This window comes from Chaetodon auriga, chromosome 24 (genome assembly GCF_051107435.1).
Source record: "Chaetodon auriga isolate fChaAug3 chromosome 24, fChaAug3.hap1, whole genome shotgun sequence".
NCBI lineage: Eukaryota > Metazoa > Chordata > Actinopteri > Chaetodontiformes > Chaetodontidae > Chaetodon > Chaetodon auriga.
The window spans coordinates 5,889,009-5,911,046 of record NC_135097.1 but is presented as its reverse complement, the minus strand read 5'-3'; the positions used below and the strand labels follow the sequence as shown (position 1 = coordinate 5,911,046).

Genomic DNA, 22,038 nt, shown 5'->3' with positions numbered 1-22,038 from the left:
ACCTGCTGCCTCTCAAATCCACAATTTAAAGATAATAATGAATATATGGGGACATTACAGCGTCAGTGAGAGTCTGAGCTGTGGCGCGTGGCTTTCCTGTCACCATGGTGAAACGAAAGTCAAAGCTTCATGTAAAACTTCATTGTCACGACTGACAAACTAGAATAATAAGAAAGCGCTGCAGCGATTGAAAGGCTCATTTGCAGACATTATATAACCTTAAATGAACGTTGCTGTCGAAAATGTAAATAGACACCACAAAATGCTGCAACACTGGCCGGTTTGTCACAAATCTCCTTCAGCAGTGTCTCTAAACTTAACGCCTTCTTACTCTTTGAAATGTGTATTATACGGTGTAACACTCAGAGATGGTCATCGGTTGTTTGATTGGGTTTTGGGGAGATTCACGCGTGTTTGAGGCCTGACGCTGAGAGAAAAGTTTGGAGGAAAATCTGCAGGGCTCGGCGGTCCTTTGCTGTCCTGTGGGATAGTTTGCGTCCTGCAGCTGAACCCGGACACCGCAGCACCGCCGCCTCTGCACCAAACACACCATTATTACACACACCAGGGGAAAAAATGACCTTTTGACCGGCGGCGGCTGTGCACCTGTAACTTTTTCTTTTTTTTTTTTTTAGAGGCTGATGGCGACGAGGAGCTGCGGAGGGAGCCATTTTGTAAGAAAAGAGGGAGAAATCTATTTGATTTCACAGTTTTTTGGCTGTTTCACACGTCCTCTGTTATTATGCACATTTCAAGTCTATTTCTTTATCTTTTATTTTAACACGTGTGTGTGTGTACAGTCATAAAATCCGCTTTAAAACGTGTGATGTGGAGGAAAACATTTTCACGGCCTGTTAATGAGGCTACAGAACAGCTGATCGTTGTTGATGGTGGTGGTGCTGTAGTGTTTGTAGGACATGCATTAACCATAAACTGAAATTATTCATGTGCTGGTTTGAATTGGTAATAAATATGATCCATCTCTGAGCTCTGCAGCTGGTTAAACGAGGGAAAACTATCGATATTAAGATCTTAATTTAGGAACAATTAATCTACAGTTAGTCCCTTTAATGCTCAGAAAACTAACAAAAGAAAAATATGTTGTGTTGCTTAAAATTCGAACTTGTTTTCTCCAATTACGCATCTTTATATTAATTCATTTTATTTAACCGTTTCGATATCTGTTATTTGAAACTGTGCGATGAAGTTATTTTATCAGCCTTTTGTTTCCTGACACCTCGGCAGCTATTCAGCCGAGCACTTCACGGACAGATGGACATTCAAACTCTGCCTCGTCTTTCTGATACTCACATGTAGCCTTTGCGCTTTGAAACAAGGCCACGTTGCGCTCAGTAGCTTTGCAAGCATTCACTGTGTTGCATTAAAACTCATGTATTTCTAAATTTCGTTCAAATTAACTGCACCTCTGCGCGCTGCTCCTGTTGAAGCACTTTTAGCCATTCGTTTGAACGAAATCATAGTTTTTACAGGTTCGCAGTTTTCTTATATTTTTTGTTTTTATGTCCTGCGTAATTTACTGTATTTAGCAGATAAATTGCGTCAGATTTGCGCAACTTAATTTCAGATATCTCTGCATGCGAGGAAACTGCGCGTAAACGAAAGTTGGGAAAAGTTCTGAGACTCAAGGGTAGAAAATATGTATACTGGATATTTTATTACTGAAAGAGGCCGTTCAGTCACTGAGATTCTCCCACATAGACGAGGCCCGTCCGTCTGTTGGTGTGGGCAATAAACTCGAATAAATGGTGCGTAAAGCGGAGCGTCCACCACACCCCTGCGCATATTTTCCATTCATCATCCGCCGCATTTCTCCCTCCTCCCTACCAAGGTTTTGTTTCAGCAAAGCTCCATAAACGCACCTGCAGATTCACTAATTTTTCTCTAAATCACCCCCCAAAAAACGCCTCGGCGCGTCTGCATCCAGTCCCGCAGCGGCAGCAGCAGCTCTGCGGCTCTCGCACTGGCTGCAGCGCATTTCCTCCGATTTATTTTAATAATCACACACCCCACAAATACTTATATGCGACATTATCTGCTCCGCTGTTCAAAACATTCATATAAAACATTTGCATTATCGCTGCCTCGTCTCAAGGCCTGGGAAAGCATACATCCATGCATTAGTTGTGATTAAACAGAAACCTGCCGGAAGCCGCTCTCCAGCTGTTTTTATGGTGATTGATCGCAAACTGAACTCTGCTTGTTGAAATCATCTCTTTCTGAAATGAAGTCCGTTCAATGTTTGGATCTCTACATTAAACCACAGCGGCCGAATGTTTGCCATTCCTGCACAGATTTGTCTGGAGCTCGTGTGGGATGTGTGAACTCTGAGTGGCCCGGTGCCCTCCCTCTGACCTCTGGGATTACAGTAATCTCTGTTGATTGATCTGATTGATCAGGTTCATCTCCACGAGGCCGCAATCCAGCCGCACACGGGGGGACGCAGATGAGGCAGTCGGTGCGTGGTGCAAATAAACATTTTTATTTATTTATTTTTTGCCCCCTTTTGGCCTGCAGGCATTTAGAAGCAGAGAGGAGATCTGGGTTTTTCCTGGGCGTCAGTATCATGTGACTGAACATATGGGCCGTTATCTGCGGTAATTCAGAGTGAGCGGGATTTTGAGTGAAGCAGAGACATGATTCAAACTTAACCGGGTTTTGGTTTGATCATCATCATGATAGAAAACATCCGTTCTCGCCCTCGTTTGCATTGGTTTCAGGCTTGTGGTTAGAAACCTACACAATAATCAAATTATCTTGCAGTAAAGATCCGCCGTAACTTTTCAAACTTGGTTATTAATCGATCATACTGATGAAGTCATGATAGAAACACATGGCAGGCAATTAATGAGAAGTGATAAAGCTGCAAAATAAAATCTAACTGACGCTGAAGTCAGTTCCCTTATCTAAGTAAAAGTAGTCACACAGTACTACTAAATACTTTAGATACTGCATTAAGTCCTGTTTTTAAAATGTTTCTTGGGTACAAATACAAAAGTATTGTCAGCAACAAAAGAAGTACTCATTATTGTTGAGTGTTGTACCGACGGATCAGCATATAAGAGATGAAGCTCATTTTAACTACTAAACTGTTTTTATTTGCAATTTATTCAACAACAATGCATCATTTTTGCGTGAAATGGACAGTATATTAGTTAATATCGTGTAATGTAAACATGTAACTTCAGTCTTCTTGTAAACTGTTATATTTACTTCATTTTATATTGTAAAAAATCTAAAATATATAATAACTAACTAGCATATATACAGTATATATATAAATATGTATTCCCTGAAATGTAGTATCATTATGAAGAAGCAGAAAATGAAGATACTCAAGTAGAGTATCTTAAAATACTGCTTAAGTAGAGCTCTTGAGTAATTACACCATTAATCCATTAATACAGAAGATCTATCTTGACTTTTTCTTCCCATTTTAGGGTATTTACGATGTGCATCAGGCTGCCAACAAAGACTGAACTGGAGGAGGTGTCAGTCAGTGCAGCAGACATCCTTTATGGTAGATTTTGCAGCAAAAGCAGCAACCAAAAAAAATGGTTAAAACATTATAATCACAGAATGACACAAAAAACGGTTCCTAATACTCCTAAAGGCTGAAATCAAAATACGGGCAGTCTTCAGAGAAAGTTAAACGTGGTAAAAAATCTGCTTTTTGGTGGCTTTTAGTTGTGCATCAGTGAAGGCAGAGAGGGTGAAAACACTGGAGAGAAGGAGGAAGGAAGAGTGTGTGTGTGTGTGTGTGTGTGTGTGTGTGTGTGTGTGTGTGTGTGTGTGTGTGTGTGTGTGTGTGTGTGTGTGTGTGTGTGTGCGAGCACAGCAGCAGCAATCAGTCCCCTCTTGTCTCGCTGCTGAGTGCAGCGTCTGATTGACAGTTTCTATTCATCCTCTGTGAGATTAGGCCAGCTGAAAGGAGTAACGACCCATGGCTGTGAGCAGTAATTACGGCCTCGGATAAGAAAAATAAGAAAAAACACACACGGCAAAACTATAATTATATAATCCCGCTCAAAGCCTCCCTTTTTTATGTCTTGCTGCAGCGTTTTCAAAGATGTTTCACCTGTAAAGAGGAAATTCCACCCAGTGTTTCAGTCATTCCTGCGACTGAAATTATCTCACAATCACAACAAACTACAGGCTGCACCATCAACATCAAGCTGGCAGAGGAGGACGGGCTGGTGTCGGATGAGGATGGCTCTGTCTATGTACAGTAAATGACTGTGAATGAGCTGTTTCGCGTGCAGTGGAAAACAAACAGTAACCTCGCTTTATGCTCCTTTCAGCGCGCGGAGCTTCCAGCAGATTCTGTGTTAACAGCTCATTTAGCTGTGAGCTCCTGCAGCAGTGCCATCAGCGTGTCACAGACCGAGACCTGAGGCGACTGTGGATGGAGAGGGGGGGTGGACAAAATAACAGGAACACCTGTTGAATCTAATAAGTGCAGCTCTTTTGGGCATTTGTGAATAGTTTGTGGTGATATTCTGCTGGACTGTGTGAGAGGGTGTGTTCACATTTGGCATGCTGGAGGCCAGTGTCTTATTGTTAGATTGCACAGGTGGTGTTCTGTGCTACATATGTTTGCGTTTGGGACATTTTCTTGTCAGAAACAGCCATTTTTAACAAAACTCGTGTTGTGTTTTATCCAGAGTTTCGTTCTCGTCAGGTTGAATAGGCTTCTGAAGCAGCAGGTAGGGACTCACAGGTGAGATCCAAACCCGGGATTTTAAGTTTATTTCTCTTCATGGCACTCACACTTTCAAATTTGGCTTACTTACTCATACTTAGACTCTTGATCCACGTAAGAAAAACAAAATTCTGGCTCACATCAGGCATTTTAAGGAGGAATGCATTTAGAAAAGCAAACCCAAACACTTGAATGAGGCTGTAACCTTTAAATGTGACTACAGGCCAACTGTTGTAATGTAAGATTGACTGACATGACTTAATAAAAAGCCAATATTGGCCTTGATGTATCAGTCTATACTTGTGGGCCTATAAGCATGTTTATTAGGCATGGCAAGGCACATTTATTTATAAGGCACATTTCATGCCCAAAGTGCTTTACAGATGAAGAAACAAATGATGAAACAGTAAAAGCAAACAGGCAAAATGCACTCAGAGTAAAAACAAGAAACAAGTCAGGAATAAAAAAAAAAAGAATTAAACAAAGGAACAAATAAATGTGCTTTTTAAAAGAAAATGAATTAAGAGCGATGGTAAACAGACAGGTGTTTAGCTTGGATTTGAGAGGAGTCGGCATTGTCTGGAGTCTGAGCTCTTCTGCTAATCTGTTCCACATCTGAGCAGCGCTGAGCTGCAGGCAGCTTGTTAAATTTGGACTCTGGGGACAGCCAGTAATCCAGAACCAGCTCACCTGAGAGGGCTGCAAAGTTCTGGACTGGCTCTGACATCGTGGACCCAAACCATTCTGTGATTTATGGGCAAGCAATAAAATGTGTAAGTGTGACAAACTGGTGGCTGATGTGGTGGTCTGAGTACAGGCGTTACATGCTGAGCTTTTTGGGTCCTTGTTGCAACCCTGGCAGCAGCTTCTGGATCAGCTGAGGCTGTCTGATCGCCCTGTTGGACAGACTTTGAACAGACCTGCGAACAGCCCACCGCAGCAGTGTAAATCACGATTTTTTTTAGGATCCTATGGTGGGGATTTTGAGCATGAGTGAGATCGTGATGCACTTTAGCTGAAGTTGGACCTCACTGGGTCAGAGGTACAGATATACTTTGCGCTCGCTCCTCTCCCTGCACCAGACCTCAGGACTCGGCCCTAAAACACGCAGAAAATGTCAGAGTGCGGCGGCGGTGAGGGGAAACCCGGCTGCTTCCAGAGCGGAATAGCGCCCACAACCATCGTCTCATGTCTCCGTGCCTGATCCCGGTCTGCAGCGCCGCTCATCCTCTTGTCAAAACGTGCCCCGCCAGCGGACCAATCGGCGCCGACCCTGCGTGGACAGGAAATGACGTGCGGGGTTCCTGCCTCTGTAAAGTGTACCGTGTCACCACAAATATTATCCACACACCAGCATCTCTCCTCTGTTCGTGCAGGCAGGGCGAATGAGCCGCCCCGCTCAGACGTGATGTTTCAGCTGTGAAGCAAATTATACAAACTGACACGAGTGCTCCAGACTTTATCTGTGCGCAAATGTGAGCATCTCCCACCTCCCGACAGTCCCCTCCTGCAGGGTTTCAACACAGACATCTTTTTTTTTTTTTCTTGTGGGGCTCTCCAAAAGCAGAAGACCACCGACCCCCTTATGTGGCCGTCCCACCACCAACATTCAGTCAAGGATCCGCAGACGCAGTCCATCCGGCCGGGGCTGAAGTAACAGGCTGCTGCGCTGGACAAACCAGGAGAAACTTTCTTCCCTGGCTTGTTCGCGGTGAACTGTGACCGCTGCTGCCTGTTTTTTTTTTCTCTCCCTTTTTGTGCGCCGCCTCTCACTTCATTTCTACGTGGGTGAGCAGTGTGCGCTTGTGTTTGTGGCACCTCCCCGCTCCTCCATAGATCTGGTTGCCCCCTTGTACCTTACAGGCTGCACCATGCATTTCCTCTGCGCCTCCTGGCTACTATAGTTAGAGCAGGAGCCCGAGATTTCTCCCCCTGCTGACTCCCTCTTGCCTTGGTTTGGACTCCGGACCGCGCGTCATGCCGCGACACCTGAAGCGCACCCCGGTCCCGTTGCAGGACCGCATGGTTTCTTTGTAACTGGATCTACTTTTTTGGGGAGGAAGAGGAGGGCATGCTCTCCTCGTGTCTGGAGAACACTTGCAAAGAGGAGAAGAAAGTAGAAAGAAGAGGGTGAGAAGCAGCGACAGGCGGAGGGAGAGATCGTCTTAGAGAGTGTAACTTACTTGTAGATGTTTGATCAGGCCACGACTATGGGCGATGGGAACCACCGCTGTGGACCCAACCCGCTGTGCCCGGACCGGATGGAGACAAAGTGCCGTGCCGAGATAGGCAGCCGATCCCCGGTTCAGAGCTCCACCGACACCCCGGGGACATCAGCGTCCACCCCGACGTCCTCCAGCGAAGACGGACACGACAAACTTTTGGGAGTGGACCCTGATTACTGTCGGAGGATATTAGTGAGGGGTAAGTGAGACGAAAACAGAACAAACTGCTTTATTCTGTGCGTAAAACTAATTCTCAGACGTGGAATCTGGGAGAGTTTCCAGGAAATTGAGCTAATTTTAACTTCAGGATTATTTTATCCCAGTTAGATAATGTACAACAATAGGTATCCTAATCACAAACCCAGACACTTTAATGTTTACACAGACAGTACTGACAGCCCTGCAGTAATAATAATATTAAGAAGAAGAAATCCTCTGGAAAAACAAAGTACGTGAAGTTGTTTGCAGCTTCTCCCATTAAAAATAAAACGATCTGAAAGAAGGCAGATTTCAGTACATTTAGCGGTAAAAGTGTCTAAAACGGGACTTTCATTTCTAAACAAAGTGGTCCACAGTGTAACACCGCTGTGGTAACAATAGGCTGCTTTCACTTCCGTGCACCAGACCACACCTGCAAACATCCACTTCAAATAAAAGATAAACTGAAGTATGAAATTAAATCGCTCAGAAACTGGTTGTTTGGCACAGGCTGGAGCAGCTGAGGCCACTCATTTATTCATTTTTTAAGATCGATAGATAGTTGGATCAGCTCAGGAGTCAAAACAATGACTTGTGTGAAATAACGCCTCAATATTTCCCTCCTGCTTGCAGTGAACAGATGTTTTGAACGCATCTCTGTGTGAAGGTTTAAAATCAGACCTGAGAGTGAAAAGGGAAACTGCTTTAGGAAAACTGTTGAGGACAATCAGGTGAAATTCAGCCGTCGAAGCTGCTGTGTGGCTTTAATCGACAAAGAAGCAGATAGAGAAAAAAAAAAAATCACTCAGGTCTCAATCAACAATCAGTGTAAAGCGGTTTGTGTGATGGTGTGTGTGTGAGTGTGTGTTTCTCCTCGGTCTCTGATTGCCTTTGTGTGCCTGCGTTATGTTAATGAACGTCAGATAATGTTGGATTCAATATTATTCCCCGTGTCCACGCCCTCCTGCAGGAGGCCAGCAGCCTGAACCAGGCTCCTTTAAAAATCCAGAAAATTTAGATTAAAGTCACAAACACTCAAAATAGACTCAAGAAATTTGTTGTCTTTAGTTTTTTATTTTTATTCTAAAATGTACATGGTAATGGCTGGTTTAGAGTCATTTTTTAAGATTGAGTGGCCCAAAACACTCGTGTTTAATTTATGTTTGCACGTTAAATAGCAGAAAATTAATTTGTTCAGTATATGTATGGTCTTTGGTTGCAGGGAAGCGTAAAGGGCACCAGGTTAAAATAACATAAAGGAAACATGAACATATATCTGCCAGGTTATTTAAGGTTATGTGCGTTCGGGATGTTTGTTATTATTATTTCAGCACGTAAACGTAAAGACTGTTATAACCCCAGTGAGAGGGGAATAATTTTAAAATATATTAGGGCCTTTGTGGGGAATATTATGAGTCTTTGAGTTTCATACGTGAAGGATTTTTATTTTTTATTTTTATTATTTTTTTTTAATTTATATGCTCTCCAAGAACAAAAGTCAGCAGGCTCAGATTTTAGTTTTGTCCTTGTGGCTGTTTTTATGGCTTCTTGGTACCTTCGTGATTTACATTTTATCACTTTTAAGGTTTCAAATCATCTCCCCAAAAAAACTGCAGTGGAAATGATTTAGCTGGCTAACTCTGGCACATTTACAGAGATGCTGTGTTCTCCTTAAAATAAAATTTAAAAGACAGCAAATTACACGTCTTTTCCATTCAGAGCTCCGTAAAGAAAATGGCTAAAATTATATTGCAACTGGTGTTTTTTGTGCAGGATTTTTTTTTTTTTTTTTGGCCTTACAATGTTTGCTGTGGACAGAATCGATACGTCGGTCTATCAATTCTCGGTTACAGACGAATGCTGTGGATGTTATGGCAGCTCTCTGGTCAGTTGCATCTTTCTAATGAACGTTGAGTCGTGCGGTATCCTGTGCCGTGCAGAAGCAGTTCGTTTAGCTTGAGAATGGAGAAATAATGTGGTGACGACCCATTTTAAGATAGTAAATGACGGAGGAGGGGAGCAAAAATGGCGAAAGAGGGAGAAATTATGGACGGGGTGCAGATAAAAACATCAACCTTCTTCTTCAGAGCCGCTTCCAGGAGAAGCTGTTGTTTTTAATCGTATTTTTTTACATTTAATATTATAGATATTTTGATTTTAAGACTATTAAGCCCCTGTTATCTCTCAGACAGCCTTTTATTTTAATTTTTTTCTAACATCTGACCACATCCCTCTGTTTTCCTCATGGGATTTGGTAGGAAAGTGTTCATATATTCTCTGTAAAAACCTGTGAATGATCATACGCTGGTTCGTGGTGTCCATCAGAGGAGGAAGTGGCCTGTGGAAGGACAGAGCTGTGAGCTGGAAACACTGAGCGAACGACGCCTGCAGAGGCAGGGTTTGTTTTTGAACCGGAGGCCGGGGTCACCGTAAGGTCAGCAGGTCTGCGTACAGCCGCTGCTTTCTCTCCTCCGCTCGCAAGTGTTTCTAGCGCACTTTGAGACGACATTTCTTTCTCTGGAGACGTCGAGAACGTGTGCTAATGTGCGCCACTGTGTGCCCGTGTATCGGGAGGGTTTCCAGCATCTCAGGCGCAGACACCCACATGCTTGGCGACACATTACGCAGAGTCGTTATGCGTGCGTAAAGATGGAGACCTCTCAGGCATGTTTCATTACGCAGCTCAGGCCTATAACCAAACAGTCAAGAGCAGCTGTTTATAACGCTGTGACTGAGGTAACTTTTTAATGCGGATCGTAACTCGTGAATTTACTGGGTTTCATCAACTAGTTTAAATCCTCTGCTGCTCTGTTGCAACAACAGCCCAGCTTTCCTTTTACGCACTCATTCTCCTTCCACTACACCTGCTGTATGTAATCCTGCTGCATTTACTCCCATGTTTTGCTCACCTCTCCATCACCACACTTTAATACGAAGTTCATGCAAAGGGAGATATGCCTTTACAGCAGGCACAGTTTGTCTTCATAGCTTTAAAAAAACAAAAAAAACAACAAAAAAACAACAACCCATGATTCAACTTGAGTTTTTGCTCCATTACTTCAGTGTTTACGTTGCTGTATCCGGTACCCTTCCTATAGAAACACAGTTCGGTTCAATCAGTTTTGTTTCATCTTTAATTCAGAGCTCTTCATATTTTATTGGGTTGCATATTTCATGAGTTTAAAGCCCAGGACAAAGAGGTGGTCTTGTCTGGCCTGCGCTTCTATTGAATGTGATAAATACGAGTCAATATTCTCGGCTACAATACAAGAATTTCACAGTGGGGAAACAAGTGTTCAAAAAGCACAAATATGTCGAACTGTTTTTTTTTTTTTTTTTTTTTTTGAACAGTGTAGACAATATTCTGAGGGCTTTTGGGTCCAAAGCGCGTGTAACGTCTGACTGACTGAACCTCCCCATCCAGGATCTCTCTGATATTTTAATTTGCTATAGTCTATAATATAATCTAATCTAAATTGTTGTTTTTTCCTCTATTTAAATGAGTTCTGATTTTTTTTTCTTTGGACACACATATCGAAGCAGCCGCATCTCGATAAATCATCTGAGATTAACAGCAGATAAGGCCGCTAACAGGGCGGAACAAACGACGACTCAGTTAAAAAAAATAAATAAATAAAAAAAGTAAAATGCACAAGAACACCAATGAGTCCACACAAGCCAAGTATCCCATTTAATGTTTGTCCAAGGACACACACACACACACACACACACACACACACACACACACACACACACACTATGTTGTTGTTGTTGTGGATGGATAATGACGCACAGCCTTATTACTTGGAGTGGAAACAGTCGAGAGTGACGCTTTTGATTTTATCGTCCAACTAGTTTGGCGTAAATTATATGAGAGAAATAACTCTTGCTGCGGTTTTATAACCAGGACAAATTTTCAGTGCTCAGTAGTCTGCAGGCCTTTACCTCCGGTGCAGAGAACTTAAAGGCAGAGCTGGGCAGAATTCACCGTGTGCGCATATTTCCATCACCCTCTATTCCTGCTGAAGTCTGCTGCTAAGTGCTCTGGGCTCAATGGCGTTAATTGAAGGATTTTAATTGGACCTTTAGTTCATCAAAACAGGAGACATCTTCATTTTTAATCACGCAAAACTGACAAAACCTGTATCCACAATCACGTGCACTAACCTTACGCAGGCAGCGCGAGGCTGACGTACGCGGTTTTGAGTCCTTGAGGAAGATCTCAATGAAGCCGTTAACCTTTCCCCAAATATCAGACCCAGTCACCGGATGTGGATTTCAGAGCGACGTGGGCACAGTTTACCATCATCACGAGCACCCACGCAGCCTTATTTGTTTGCTTTTTTTTTTTTTTTGGAGTGTATATATAATGACAGCAGGGCTTTTCTTCAGGCATGTTATAAACGCGACCTTGTGTAAAAAAATAACACATATGTAGCGTGTTTTTCTCAAAGACGCACAGACGCGCATCCATCCGGGTTTTTTTTTTCTCTCTAAGGCCATTAGCCTATCGCCCTGCTCATGAATATTACATCAGTTTGGCACCGTGTAGCCATATTCCACTTACAGAAAGGTGTGTTTGTCATTTTTTTTTTAGCCTGAAACTACTGGAAAGGTGACTCCATTTAGATTTCAGTCTGTGATAACAGGCTCAGGTGGAAAGCGTCAGGATCTCTTGTTGCGTTTGCTCAGAAAATGTTCTCAGACTGTGTGTTGCTCGTGTTTTTCCCCTCTGGACAGACGCCAAAGGCACCATCCGGGAGATCGTGCTGCCCAAAGGCCTCGACCTGGACCGGCCCAAGCGCACGCGCACCTCCTTCACGGCCGAGCAGCTGTACCGGCTCGAGCTCGAGTTCCAGCGGTGCCAGTACGTTGTGGGCCGAGAGCGCACAGAGCTCGCGAGGCAGCTGAATCTCTCCGAAACACAGGTAAGCGGAAGTGCCCTCTCCTGTGAGGAAATGCTCATTTTTGGTGGGGAAAGATGGTAATACGCCACTGTGAGAATCAAAACAATAACAACAAACAAAAAAACGGGTGTTTTGATTAATATCTTTAACCAGTAATGACAAGATTTTAAGCTAGTAGCCTAGCCGCCCATTGCTAGTTAAAGACTTAGCATATAGCATGTAAAAATAAACAACTGGTGTCTTATTTATTTGTTTTGTTATCATTATGACCAGAGCAAGTGTTGTAGGTCAGCTCGTTTTCATTTTCTTAACATTTAAAGTCATTCGGTCACAGGTGTATTTAGGGCATTTAATTGGTTTCTTGGCCAATCAGAGGGGAGGAGTGGAAGAGCTGCCCCGCCCCAAAACACTTCTTCATTTCCGGGGTCAAATCCAGGCTGAAAGTGTTTACAATCTGACAGGAGAGGCGCAGAGTTTAATTCAGATGTATACTCCATATGAACAGACAGGAAAGTCGCTCATGAACAGGCCGCAGGGGTTTGCCAGTGAAGGCCTCACACGAGCATGAAACGTGGCCCTGAACTCGTGTTGTTGTATCATTTATGTCGCCTAGATTCATTTAAAAACTGTCAGATTTTCTCCATATTTACGTAAAAATGGGCATTTAAAGCTCTGTTCTAGCGCAGGAATATAACGCCTCAGCCTCTAAATTAAATGCGTCTGACACATGAAAAAAAAAAAAATCATCATCACTGTCAAAAAACGCAGTTTTCTTCACGGGGCTGTTGGAGTGACCCGCGCGCTTCATGCGTAACCGTTTCATCTGAATCTGATTTCGTCCACGTGCATTAAAAACGCCTCTTTGCCGTCACGGCGCTCTGTCCTCCGCAGGTGTGTTTGTGTCATGTAAACACAAACTGTCACGTCGCCACCCGTCGGTTCATCCGGGCTCTTCTGAGCACTGCAGACATTTCACGGCACTCATTCATCGACCCCGCGCGCTCCATTCAAACCTCCCTGCAGCGCCACGAGCCCAACCCCTCTGTGTTTGTCATGGGCGTCACCACTTCCGCATCGATTTACGGAGCACGCCGCATTTTTTTTTTTTTTTTTGTCATTTTCTCTCTCATTCGTGTGGCCTCAGTTTAAGCTAATGCTATGCTTATAATAATGCACCGGACAGCTGATTTTAAAGTGTTTCAGGCCAACCTTTTTTTTTTCTTTTACCTGTGTTTTTTTTGTAGAATATTACTGCAAAGACCATAAAGCGCGCACTAATTAAAGCAATGAGAAATGGTATTTAGTCAATACGCTGTTGGTTTACAGTATATTACAGACATTTCCATAAACTCTCGCGAGAAGCGCAACTTGTGAATTCAGTTGTGATTTTATCATATTTTACTAGATGTGGGCATGTGAAGGAGGAAGCCCTGAACTCTTGGAGTGTTTCATTTCCCACTGAAAACCTGCCGACACTTGTTAGGAACAGTTCACTTACGATTGGTGCCGCAGTCTGCAAGCACAGATCGAAGTTAATAACAAAATCATGTGTTGTGTGCGCGTTGGACCCGCGCGCCGCGTCGCACAAGCCTAAATAACAACTCTGGAGACAACACTTGTGACAAAAAAAGGGGCAGTTATGGGGTATTATGTGAGGAAAAAGTCTCCAAAACTTTAAAAATGACTGAACGAAATGAAAAAAATCTTAAATCTAAAATAGGAGCATGGTTAAATTTGAACAGTATGTGCAGATAAAAACCAGGAGGCTGCACGTTTCCAGGCCTTCAATCGCTCCTTGTGTTAAAACACTTGTTGCAGGAGCTTTACGCATCATCAGCGAGGCACTGTGGAGTACACCAACATTAATACCGACCACAAAAAAACGCACTCAAACATGGAGGCGGTGGGAAGGAGGTGTGTGTGTGTGTGTGTGTGTGTGTGTGTGTGTGTGTGTGTGTGTGTGTGTGTGTGTGTGTGTGTGTGTGTGTGTGTGTGTGTAGATTTGGGAACACAGAGCGGCCACTGTGTCCCTCATTAGTGCTGACACTAGGGGTGTTAATGGGAGGGCCTCGGCTTCCTGCTGCTGCTGAGGAGACGCAGGGCAGCAGATGATTGGCTGAATGAGACCGTCTGAAAACTGCCTGACCTTCAAGTGAGAACAAAACGAATCAAACTGAATGATAAAAGTCTCCGCAGTAATGGCGTAAAATATTAAACCCATTGCCCTGAAATTTCTTAATGCTGTGTGCTATTGAAGCGGCTTTTAGGCGTGATCGAAAGGCTTTTAGTTGGCATTAGTGAAGTTTCCTTTTTTTTATTATCATCATCTTTTTTTCTGGCGTGTGCATATTTTTAAGCAAATGCTCCATTCAAGGCTAATCACAAAAAAAAAGCTCTCAAACTTTAAGGTCCTTTTTAAGCGAGTTGTCTGGGCTGTTTTCTGGGTTTCAGGCGACTTACTGTGTTTGTTGGTGTTCTTAGTTCGCTGCTCAAGGCTTTCACAGGTTTCCCTGGTGGTAATTTGATTTTTATGTCCACATTAAAGACCGCTGGGTTTAAAAGCAGCAGCTCCATTGTAGCAAAGAGCGTTTGTGGGCTCTTTTCTCTCGTTTTTTTTTTCTGTTTCTATTCAGAGGAGAGTCTGGCTTTCAAAGAAAATGTCTTGTCATCTATCTATCTATCTATCTATCTATCTATCTATCTATCTATTGGAGTAAGCTTCGTGTTTTTGATGGTTTTTCGGGCACTAACACCTTCCTCCTTTACTTCGATCAGCTCTATCAAATCCAATTGAAAAATGAACTTGTAGCTCACTGAAATGACATTTTGAATCCAGTGAAAACATAAATTCAGCTGTTTTGTCGGTCACTCGCTGGCGCTTGATAAAATCTGTCGCATTAGAAACAGACATACAGAGAAACTGTGGCCCCGTTTCTTTCGTTGCGTTTGTCTCTTAATCAACACAATCGCAAACACGATGAGACTTCAGAGCAGAAAATGATGTTAGAAGTCACATAATTGTACTTATTTTTCATTAAAATCACAAGTCCCCTTTGTTCGAAGAAACATTTTGAGAGGTTTACAGCAAAACCAAACAAGATTACAGCATTATGACACACTTTTATTCTAAACTTTGGTAAACGTGACAGGCCTCTCTATCTGTGACTGAAACACAAATACTAATTACGGTCCTGATATGGGAGGTTGGATCGTTAAGTGTTTTTTAATAATGTTTGGGGATTTGGTCGTTGACCCATGATGTAACTCCAATTAGTTTGGTCAGGTATTCAAACTGATCACGCAATGAGGCAGCAGACATTGGAAACACACAAACACACTCACACACACACACAGGAGCACGCACGCACACACACTCAGACGCACGCAAAATGCAAAAGGCCTAAAATCTTCATCCTGATTATTACTGAACATTTCTGAAGGCAGCCGGAGCAACGCCTGAAAACGGAATTAATACACGCTCATTAGAAATTATTAGATGGCACCAAAGTTTCTCCAAGACGGTCAGAACTCGGATTAAACAGAGAAACTGAATTGTTTTTAAAATCGCGGCCTCCGGACGAGTCTGTGGCGATTTTTACGCACGTTTTTTCTGCCATTTTCCTTTGAGAAACGGCAAACTGAATCACTGGCCTTGCGCACAATTTCTTCTCCAAAAACTTGTCAAAGGCTCGGTCAGCAAAGACCAAATCCAAGAGCAGCAGCGTTCAATGAGCGGCACAGAGGAGAGTAGATATAAGGAAGCTGCTTATTAAAAGCGCGTAAAACGGCCTTGCTCTCACTTTTGTGTTTCATCGTCCAAATGCAAATATTTCACAGTCCTGCATAAAAAGAAACAGCCACTATTCTCCAAATTATACCTCAAATCCGACTCAAATCAGTCTAAAAGGCGTCAAATAAAGGCTGCTGTTTGGATGATAAATCCACCTCATTCTGAGTTTTGAGCCAAAACTCGAGTGGAGAAATTCGTTGTCGTCTTTTAGTGCGTGCAGCGTCGCGAGGGGATGTCAGTAACTCTTCCTGTAGTCAGTAATCACCCCGCTGGAACGCGTTACTGAGTAATCAGTTACCAGCTCAGAGCTCTCCCTTCATCCCAGCAGGTGGCTCCCCGCTACAGGGTAACACAGCAGGAGGGGCTGGTGTGTGTGTGTGTGTGTGAGCGTATACTACACACAGACACGCACACACAGACACGCACACACACACAGAAAGCATGCACTAACACATGAAAGCCTGTGGTTCATTTCTGTTACCTTTATGGTCAGTTTGCTCATGGATGATCACAGACTATAGAGGACTCATGGATGGATGCTTCAGCTCTTGTTTTGAAGGTATGTCATGTTGATTGATGCACAGGAGGATCATTCACATTATTTCTTGGACTAATTCATGTTTGGGGAAAGCTTTCGCACAATCTCAAACTTCTTTTTGGCTTTGTAGGTGAGCCTCTAAGTTCTTTTTCTCCTGCTTGGTTCACACTTACCTCAATTCTCAGACGACTTCCTGCAAGCTTTTTCTTTTTGTGCACAAACTTTACACTTTCTTGGAGGCATCCTGCCTGTTCCAGCTGGGTTGACAGTGTGACTTCAGGAGATTTTGGGTACACCGTGCTGTGTGGTCATTTTAAGCTCTTCCACAGTCCTCCAGAGTTGAGTGCAGCTGACGTATAGCCCGCCATTGTATCAATCTATTGTTGTTTGCAGCCCTTCCATGGATAAGCTATGGACTTAATGGTCTCTGGGCTGTGTTGAACTGGTTTAATCCTGCAGCAAATGGGAGAGAGAGAGAGCCCAGTGATGGAATCATGATTAATCTTTAATGTGTAGCTGAAAAGACACTGATGTGAGCAAATGTTTGCATTTGTTTTCATTTTTTTTCTCAGTTGTTTGAGGATTCTGGATTTTAATCTGAGGTATTTATGCTTTAAAGTGGATGTGAGTTAAGGAGAGGCTCTTCAGATGTGTTTTAAAATTTCTCAAACTTAACATTTAGCTGTCACAAATTTAAAAAAAAAATCTACGACCAGGACACTTGTGATTTTAGAGAATATTTTCTGAGGTGAAAAACACCAGAAACACCACAGCTGTGGTCATTTTGTCTTGTTTTAAATTGTGATATTTTGTTGTTTTGTGAGTGTGATGCAGCTTCCTGCTGTAGCTCCTGTAAACACTGAACTATTAAATGTACTCCACATTGCAGGAAGTGAAAAAAATGTGAGTGCATAAATACACTTATTTGTGAAACAGGTGTAATTTCTAAGCGCACAAACGGCCAATTTGTTGTGAAAAATTAGCGAACGAGGTGAGGAATTCGTCTTTAATTGCATTTGTGGCTTTAAATAAGCAGAAATGAGGAGATGCAAAGTGCATCCACCTGCATGTAGTCGTGTGTGTTTGTGCTTATATTCATTGAAAAATGTTCTTGTGGCTGCACAACCACCACTTCATTAAACATAAACCCTGAATTATGTTTAAATTGTGATGGCTGGAGGCAGGCACTGTGTGTTCGTATTGTATGTACTCCGTGTGTGTGTGTGTGTGTGTGTGTGTGTGTGTGTGTGTGTGTGTGTGTGTGTGTGTGTTGGACTGTTTTGCGTGTGACTCCGAGTCACTTTCATGTTAACACCGAGCCTCAGAAGAGTCCGAACTCACGCAGAGTCGAGCTCCTGTGGAGAGCTTTAAAACACGGAGGAGGCTCTTAAACGTTTTGGGTTTTATGACAGAAGACCGCTCGCCTCTCCTCTCCTCTCCTCTCCTCTCCTCTCCTCTCCTCTCCTCTCCTCTCCTCTCGCTCTTTGCTTTTGTTTACTGGGCTCTTGTTCATTGTGGATCTGTTTACAGGAGAGTGTGGAAACGTTGAGCTGAGATCCTGCATCATCAGTGATCAGTGTCTCAATCAAGTTTCTCACTCAAGAAACAGGAAACTACAATGATTCACCTGCTGTTAGAATATAGATTTATACATTTTTATAGGAATAAATCAATGCTGTTGCCCTGATTTTGACTTTTTCCTCATATAATACCACAGCTTTTTATTCCAAAGGCATTCATCATATGAAGTTCTGTAGCGTATTCGGGTTCTTGATATGATTTCAAACCAGCACCCACCTCAGTGTGAAGCAGCAGACCTCCCGACAGGTGTACGAGTCATCTGAGATCAGCGTCACACTCCCTCTCATCTTTTCTCTCAGTCCGACACTTCCTTTGATACCACGCAGCCTCCAGTGCCGTTTAGTGACGGCTCATGTGAAAACTTTTAGATGATGCCTCTTGTTGCTGTCTTGTGTTTTTGCCTCGTGGCCCTCTGTGCCACAGAGAGGTTAGAGGTCAGGGTTGGCCGCAGATCAGCGGCCCGGAGCTCATATTGTCCCGCTCACATATTTTAGTGTGTTTTCAGCTATCAAGGGTCTTAACATGTCGTGAAAAGCATCTTTGAGACAGAGAGACAGGCTCTGTAAAAGCCAGGTGACCCTTGTATGACCTCTTTTGAGACCTGGCGAATCTTAAAATCCCTCCTAAGACGTTACACCTGCTTGTGCATTTGGTTTTGGAAAACGTCTGCGAGCGTTTCCATCACATGATGTGAGGATAGTATAATTGTTAGGCATTGCTATAGTGGGAAGCAGACACAGGAGTGTGCTCTTGGCTTAATGCGGTCCACTGACATGAAGAGAAAATGTACTTTTTCCTCTCAGAAGACAGAAAAAGGTCCCATGTACTGTACATCGATCCGTGCTTCCCTCTGCAGGCTGAGGCGAGAGCAGACAACATGACGAGCTGTGTTTATGTGTCTACGTACAGTGAATGTCCTCCTTGTGTGTATTGTTCTCCATGACGGCCCAGACAGACGGTGTCTGGCCACTTGTCTGGAGCGTCGAGGACCCGGCCATGACGTATAGCTGTGCAGATGCAGCAGAGAGGCGGCCGCACAGTACGGGGATTGTCCAAACAGTCAGAGCGGAGACAGAGATAGGAAGGGACGCAGACGGACAGACGGACAGACGGACGGACAGACGGACACTCGCTGCTTTTGTGCTTTCAGTTAAAACGTTTGGTCCTCGTGTTGCAGAGAAACTCTTTCCTCTTCACTCTGAGGTGACCTAAAGCGAGAGAGTCGACCTCAGAACGGGAACTTTTGTCCAAACCGGCTGATGGTCAGGAAAAAAACAGGCGAGGCTCTGATTACTTAATCAACTGATTAGATAATCAGAAGAACATACTAGCAATTAAGTCGTATTTGCCTTTGTCCTTAATCACTCTCTCAGATTGAATTGACTTGTTTCATCAGCTTCTGACAGAGTGAAGTATGTGTGTGTGTGTGTGTGTGTGTGTGTGTGTGTGTGAGTGAATGAGCCAAGGATGGTGTAATTTTACAAACATATGGAGGACCATGTAATCCTTCAACTGAGGTGAAAACAGGAAAATCAGCTAAATTAGATACAAGAGCTTTTCACTTGTGTCACACACACACACACACACACACACACACACACACACACACACACACACAGACTTGCATTAATTTCCCTGAGACAAACAAACCCATCTACACCCTAAAATTTAATGATTTACATTTAGAGGACTTCCACAAACACACACACACACGCACACACGCACACACACACACACACACACACATCTGTCGCCTCCAGTTGAAGTTTCCAGAACAATGAGGACAGTCAAAGGTTGCCCATGCAGCCACTTTGTGTCATTCACCAGACAAATGTGTAATACAATTAAAGCTGCAGATTACCTGCATGGGAGCTGACAGACACCTGCAGGTGGAGAGGAAACACCAGATCCCCGTCGAAGCAACACACACCAGAAACACTGATGTAAAATACGAGTAACTCTTTGCATATCACAGCAGACGTGAAAGTACTTGTTATGCAGAATGGAGCATTATCATATAAATGATATTACTGGACTGCTGGTAATAATGCGCCCGCGCGGTTGATTTCCTTCTGTGGCTTCGTCTTTTCAGACAAACAAACGAAGTTGTAAGTCTCATGTTGTCAATTTAACAAAGTAATGCATTAAAAATCACACGGGCGCATATAAAACATGCAAATCTTAAGCCATAAACACTCAGGATGTTATTACAGGATGGTTCACGGTGTTAAATAAATATGGATTTCACTGTTTGTGCAGGAAATGCGTGAACTAAAATACATTTGTAAACTGTAAAAATGTACATTCATGGTCTGCAGACCTAAACAAGACACTTAGACATTGAAATATAGATGAGACGTGTGAAAGCCCCACGTCAACACTTTCCACCGGTGTTCTCAGCTTGTGATGATATAGAAAAAATGTAAATAAAACATTCAGTGGAAGGACTCCAGAGGGTGAACGCGTCACACACCCAGAGCGAAGGAGCCGTTTGGTTTGAGCGTTTGACTTCCTCTGGATATTTTCTTTATTAAGTATTTTCTTCTGCTGGTTCTGAGCAGGTCTTTGCTTTTGTTTGTTTAAAAATAAGCAAATAAAAACCTCTGTGTGGACACTGCACCTCTGAATACATGCAGTTCATTCTTACTGTTGGTGTAGTATCTGCGGGGAAATTCAGTGAAGTAAAACTCACAATATGTCCCTCTAAAATGTGCTGAGCAGAAGTATAAACATCAAACAGTAGTGATGCAGCAACTGATTAAATGTACTTAGTTACTTTTCACCACTGTTGAAGTCATAATGCCTCAAAGGGCTTTATAATGTATGACACCTTCTATCCTATAAAACCTTTAACAGAGAAGGGAAAATGAAGAGCAGCAGAGGATGGATTCCTCTTCCAGAGCAGAACAGATGTGCGGCAGATAAAATATGAGGACAAAAGAGTGTCTGAAAACCAGAAATGAGGCAGCTGAATTGGGAGAGCGCCTCTGGTATTAAGACCTCCGTGTCTTTCTCGTCTTTGTTGGTTCAGTGGGAGCTTTGAGCATCACGAGGCTGCGTAAAAAACGCCCAGCGCCGAGTGACTGCGGGGTGACATGCGAGAAAAGTCATGGACCACATTCAGACACCTGCTGGTTTCTGCGGCGACGGAGCGCAGCACATCTCCGGCATTGCGGTGTGTGAGGGGAGGAGGTCGAGGCTGTTATCGAAACCTGGCGGGGTTCACCCGGGCGTGGGCGGAGAGGGTGGAGAATTCAGGGGAGGGGCAGAAGGAGGGATGAAGGGGGGGAGAAAGAGGTGGGCCACATTACAGCCCCAAGTGCTTTTGCGCTAAGGAGGATTAGGCAGCCATATCTACCAGCGATTCTATAAGACGGGGTTAACCCCTGGCTGAACCTGGCTGGACATGTGCTGCAGAGATGGAGGACCAGATCGGGTTTATTCGGCCGAGGTTAGGTGATGAAGGGGGTAAGGGGTGAGGTAAGATGTGAAGGTGGAGGTGATGATGTTGACGCAGGTTTCAGTGGTGTAAAGTGACAAGGTGTGAGGCGGGTTGAGGTGAGGTGAGGGAGGCCGAAAGAGGAGGATGATGGAGGTCAGGATGGGAGAGCAGCCACTGTTTGTTCTGCCAGGCGGCTGGAAAAGGAGGTGAAGACCAGAACCAGGTGGATAAACGTGAGCGAGGAGGGATGCAGCCGCGTGCCAGTGGCCATTTTTCATGTCCTAACCCTGATACTGATGGATCTGAAAGAAAAACCAAGCTTTTGTTCATCAGTTTGCACACTAATCTAAGTAATTAGATTACCAGATCACACAGTAGATTCCCTTTACACTCGCTATACAGATATTTTTATTTATGCCACAATACATGCCCTGATTTAGTTTTACAGACAAACAATCTAATGTCCACAAAGGTGGTTTTAGTGACGTCACCTGGTGCAGCCATCAGATGGAAGTAAAAACATAGAGATTTATGTTGGACTGTGGCAACAATTTTAGAAATACTGAGGTCATGAGTCCAAATTTTTCACTTTTACCCCAAACACAATAACAATCTCTTTTCAGATATCCTTTATTCA

At 43.5% G+C, this 22,038-nt stretch overlaps 1 protein-coding gene across 1 annotated transcript in view; it reads left to right on the top strand.

Moving 5' to 3' along the window:
- The first annotated feature begins 6,051 nt into the window (after nt 1-6,051).
- The window catches only part of vax2 (ventral anterior homeobox 2), a 28,126-nt gene continuing 12,139 nt past the window's right edge, over nt 6,052-22,038 (top strand). The window contains exons 1-2 of the mRNA XM_076725664.1: nt 6,052-7,144; nt 11,884-12,071. Coding sequence (XP_076581779.1) covers nt 6,910-7,144; nt 11,884-12,071 — 423 coding nt within the window. The 5' untranslated portion in view covers nt 6,052-6,909. The remainder of the gene's footprint in view (nt 7,145-11,883; nt 12,072-22,038) is intronic.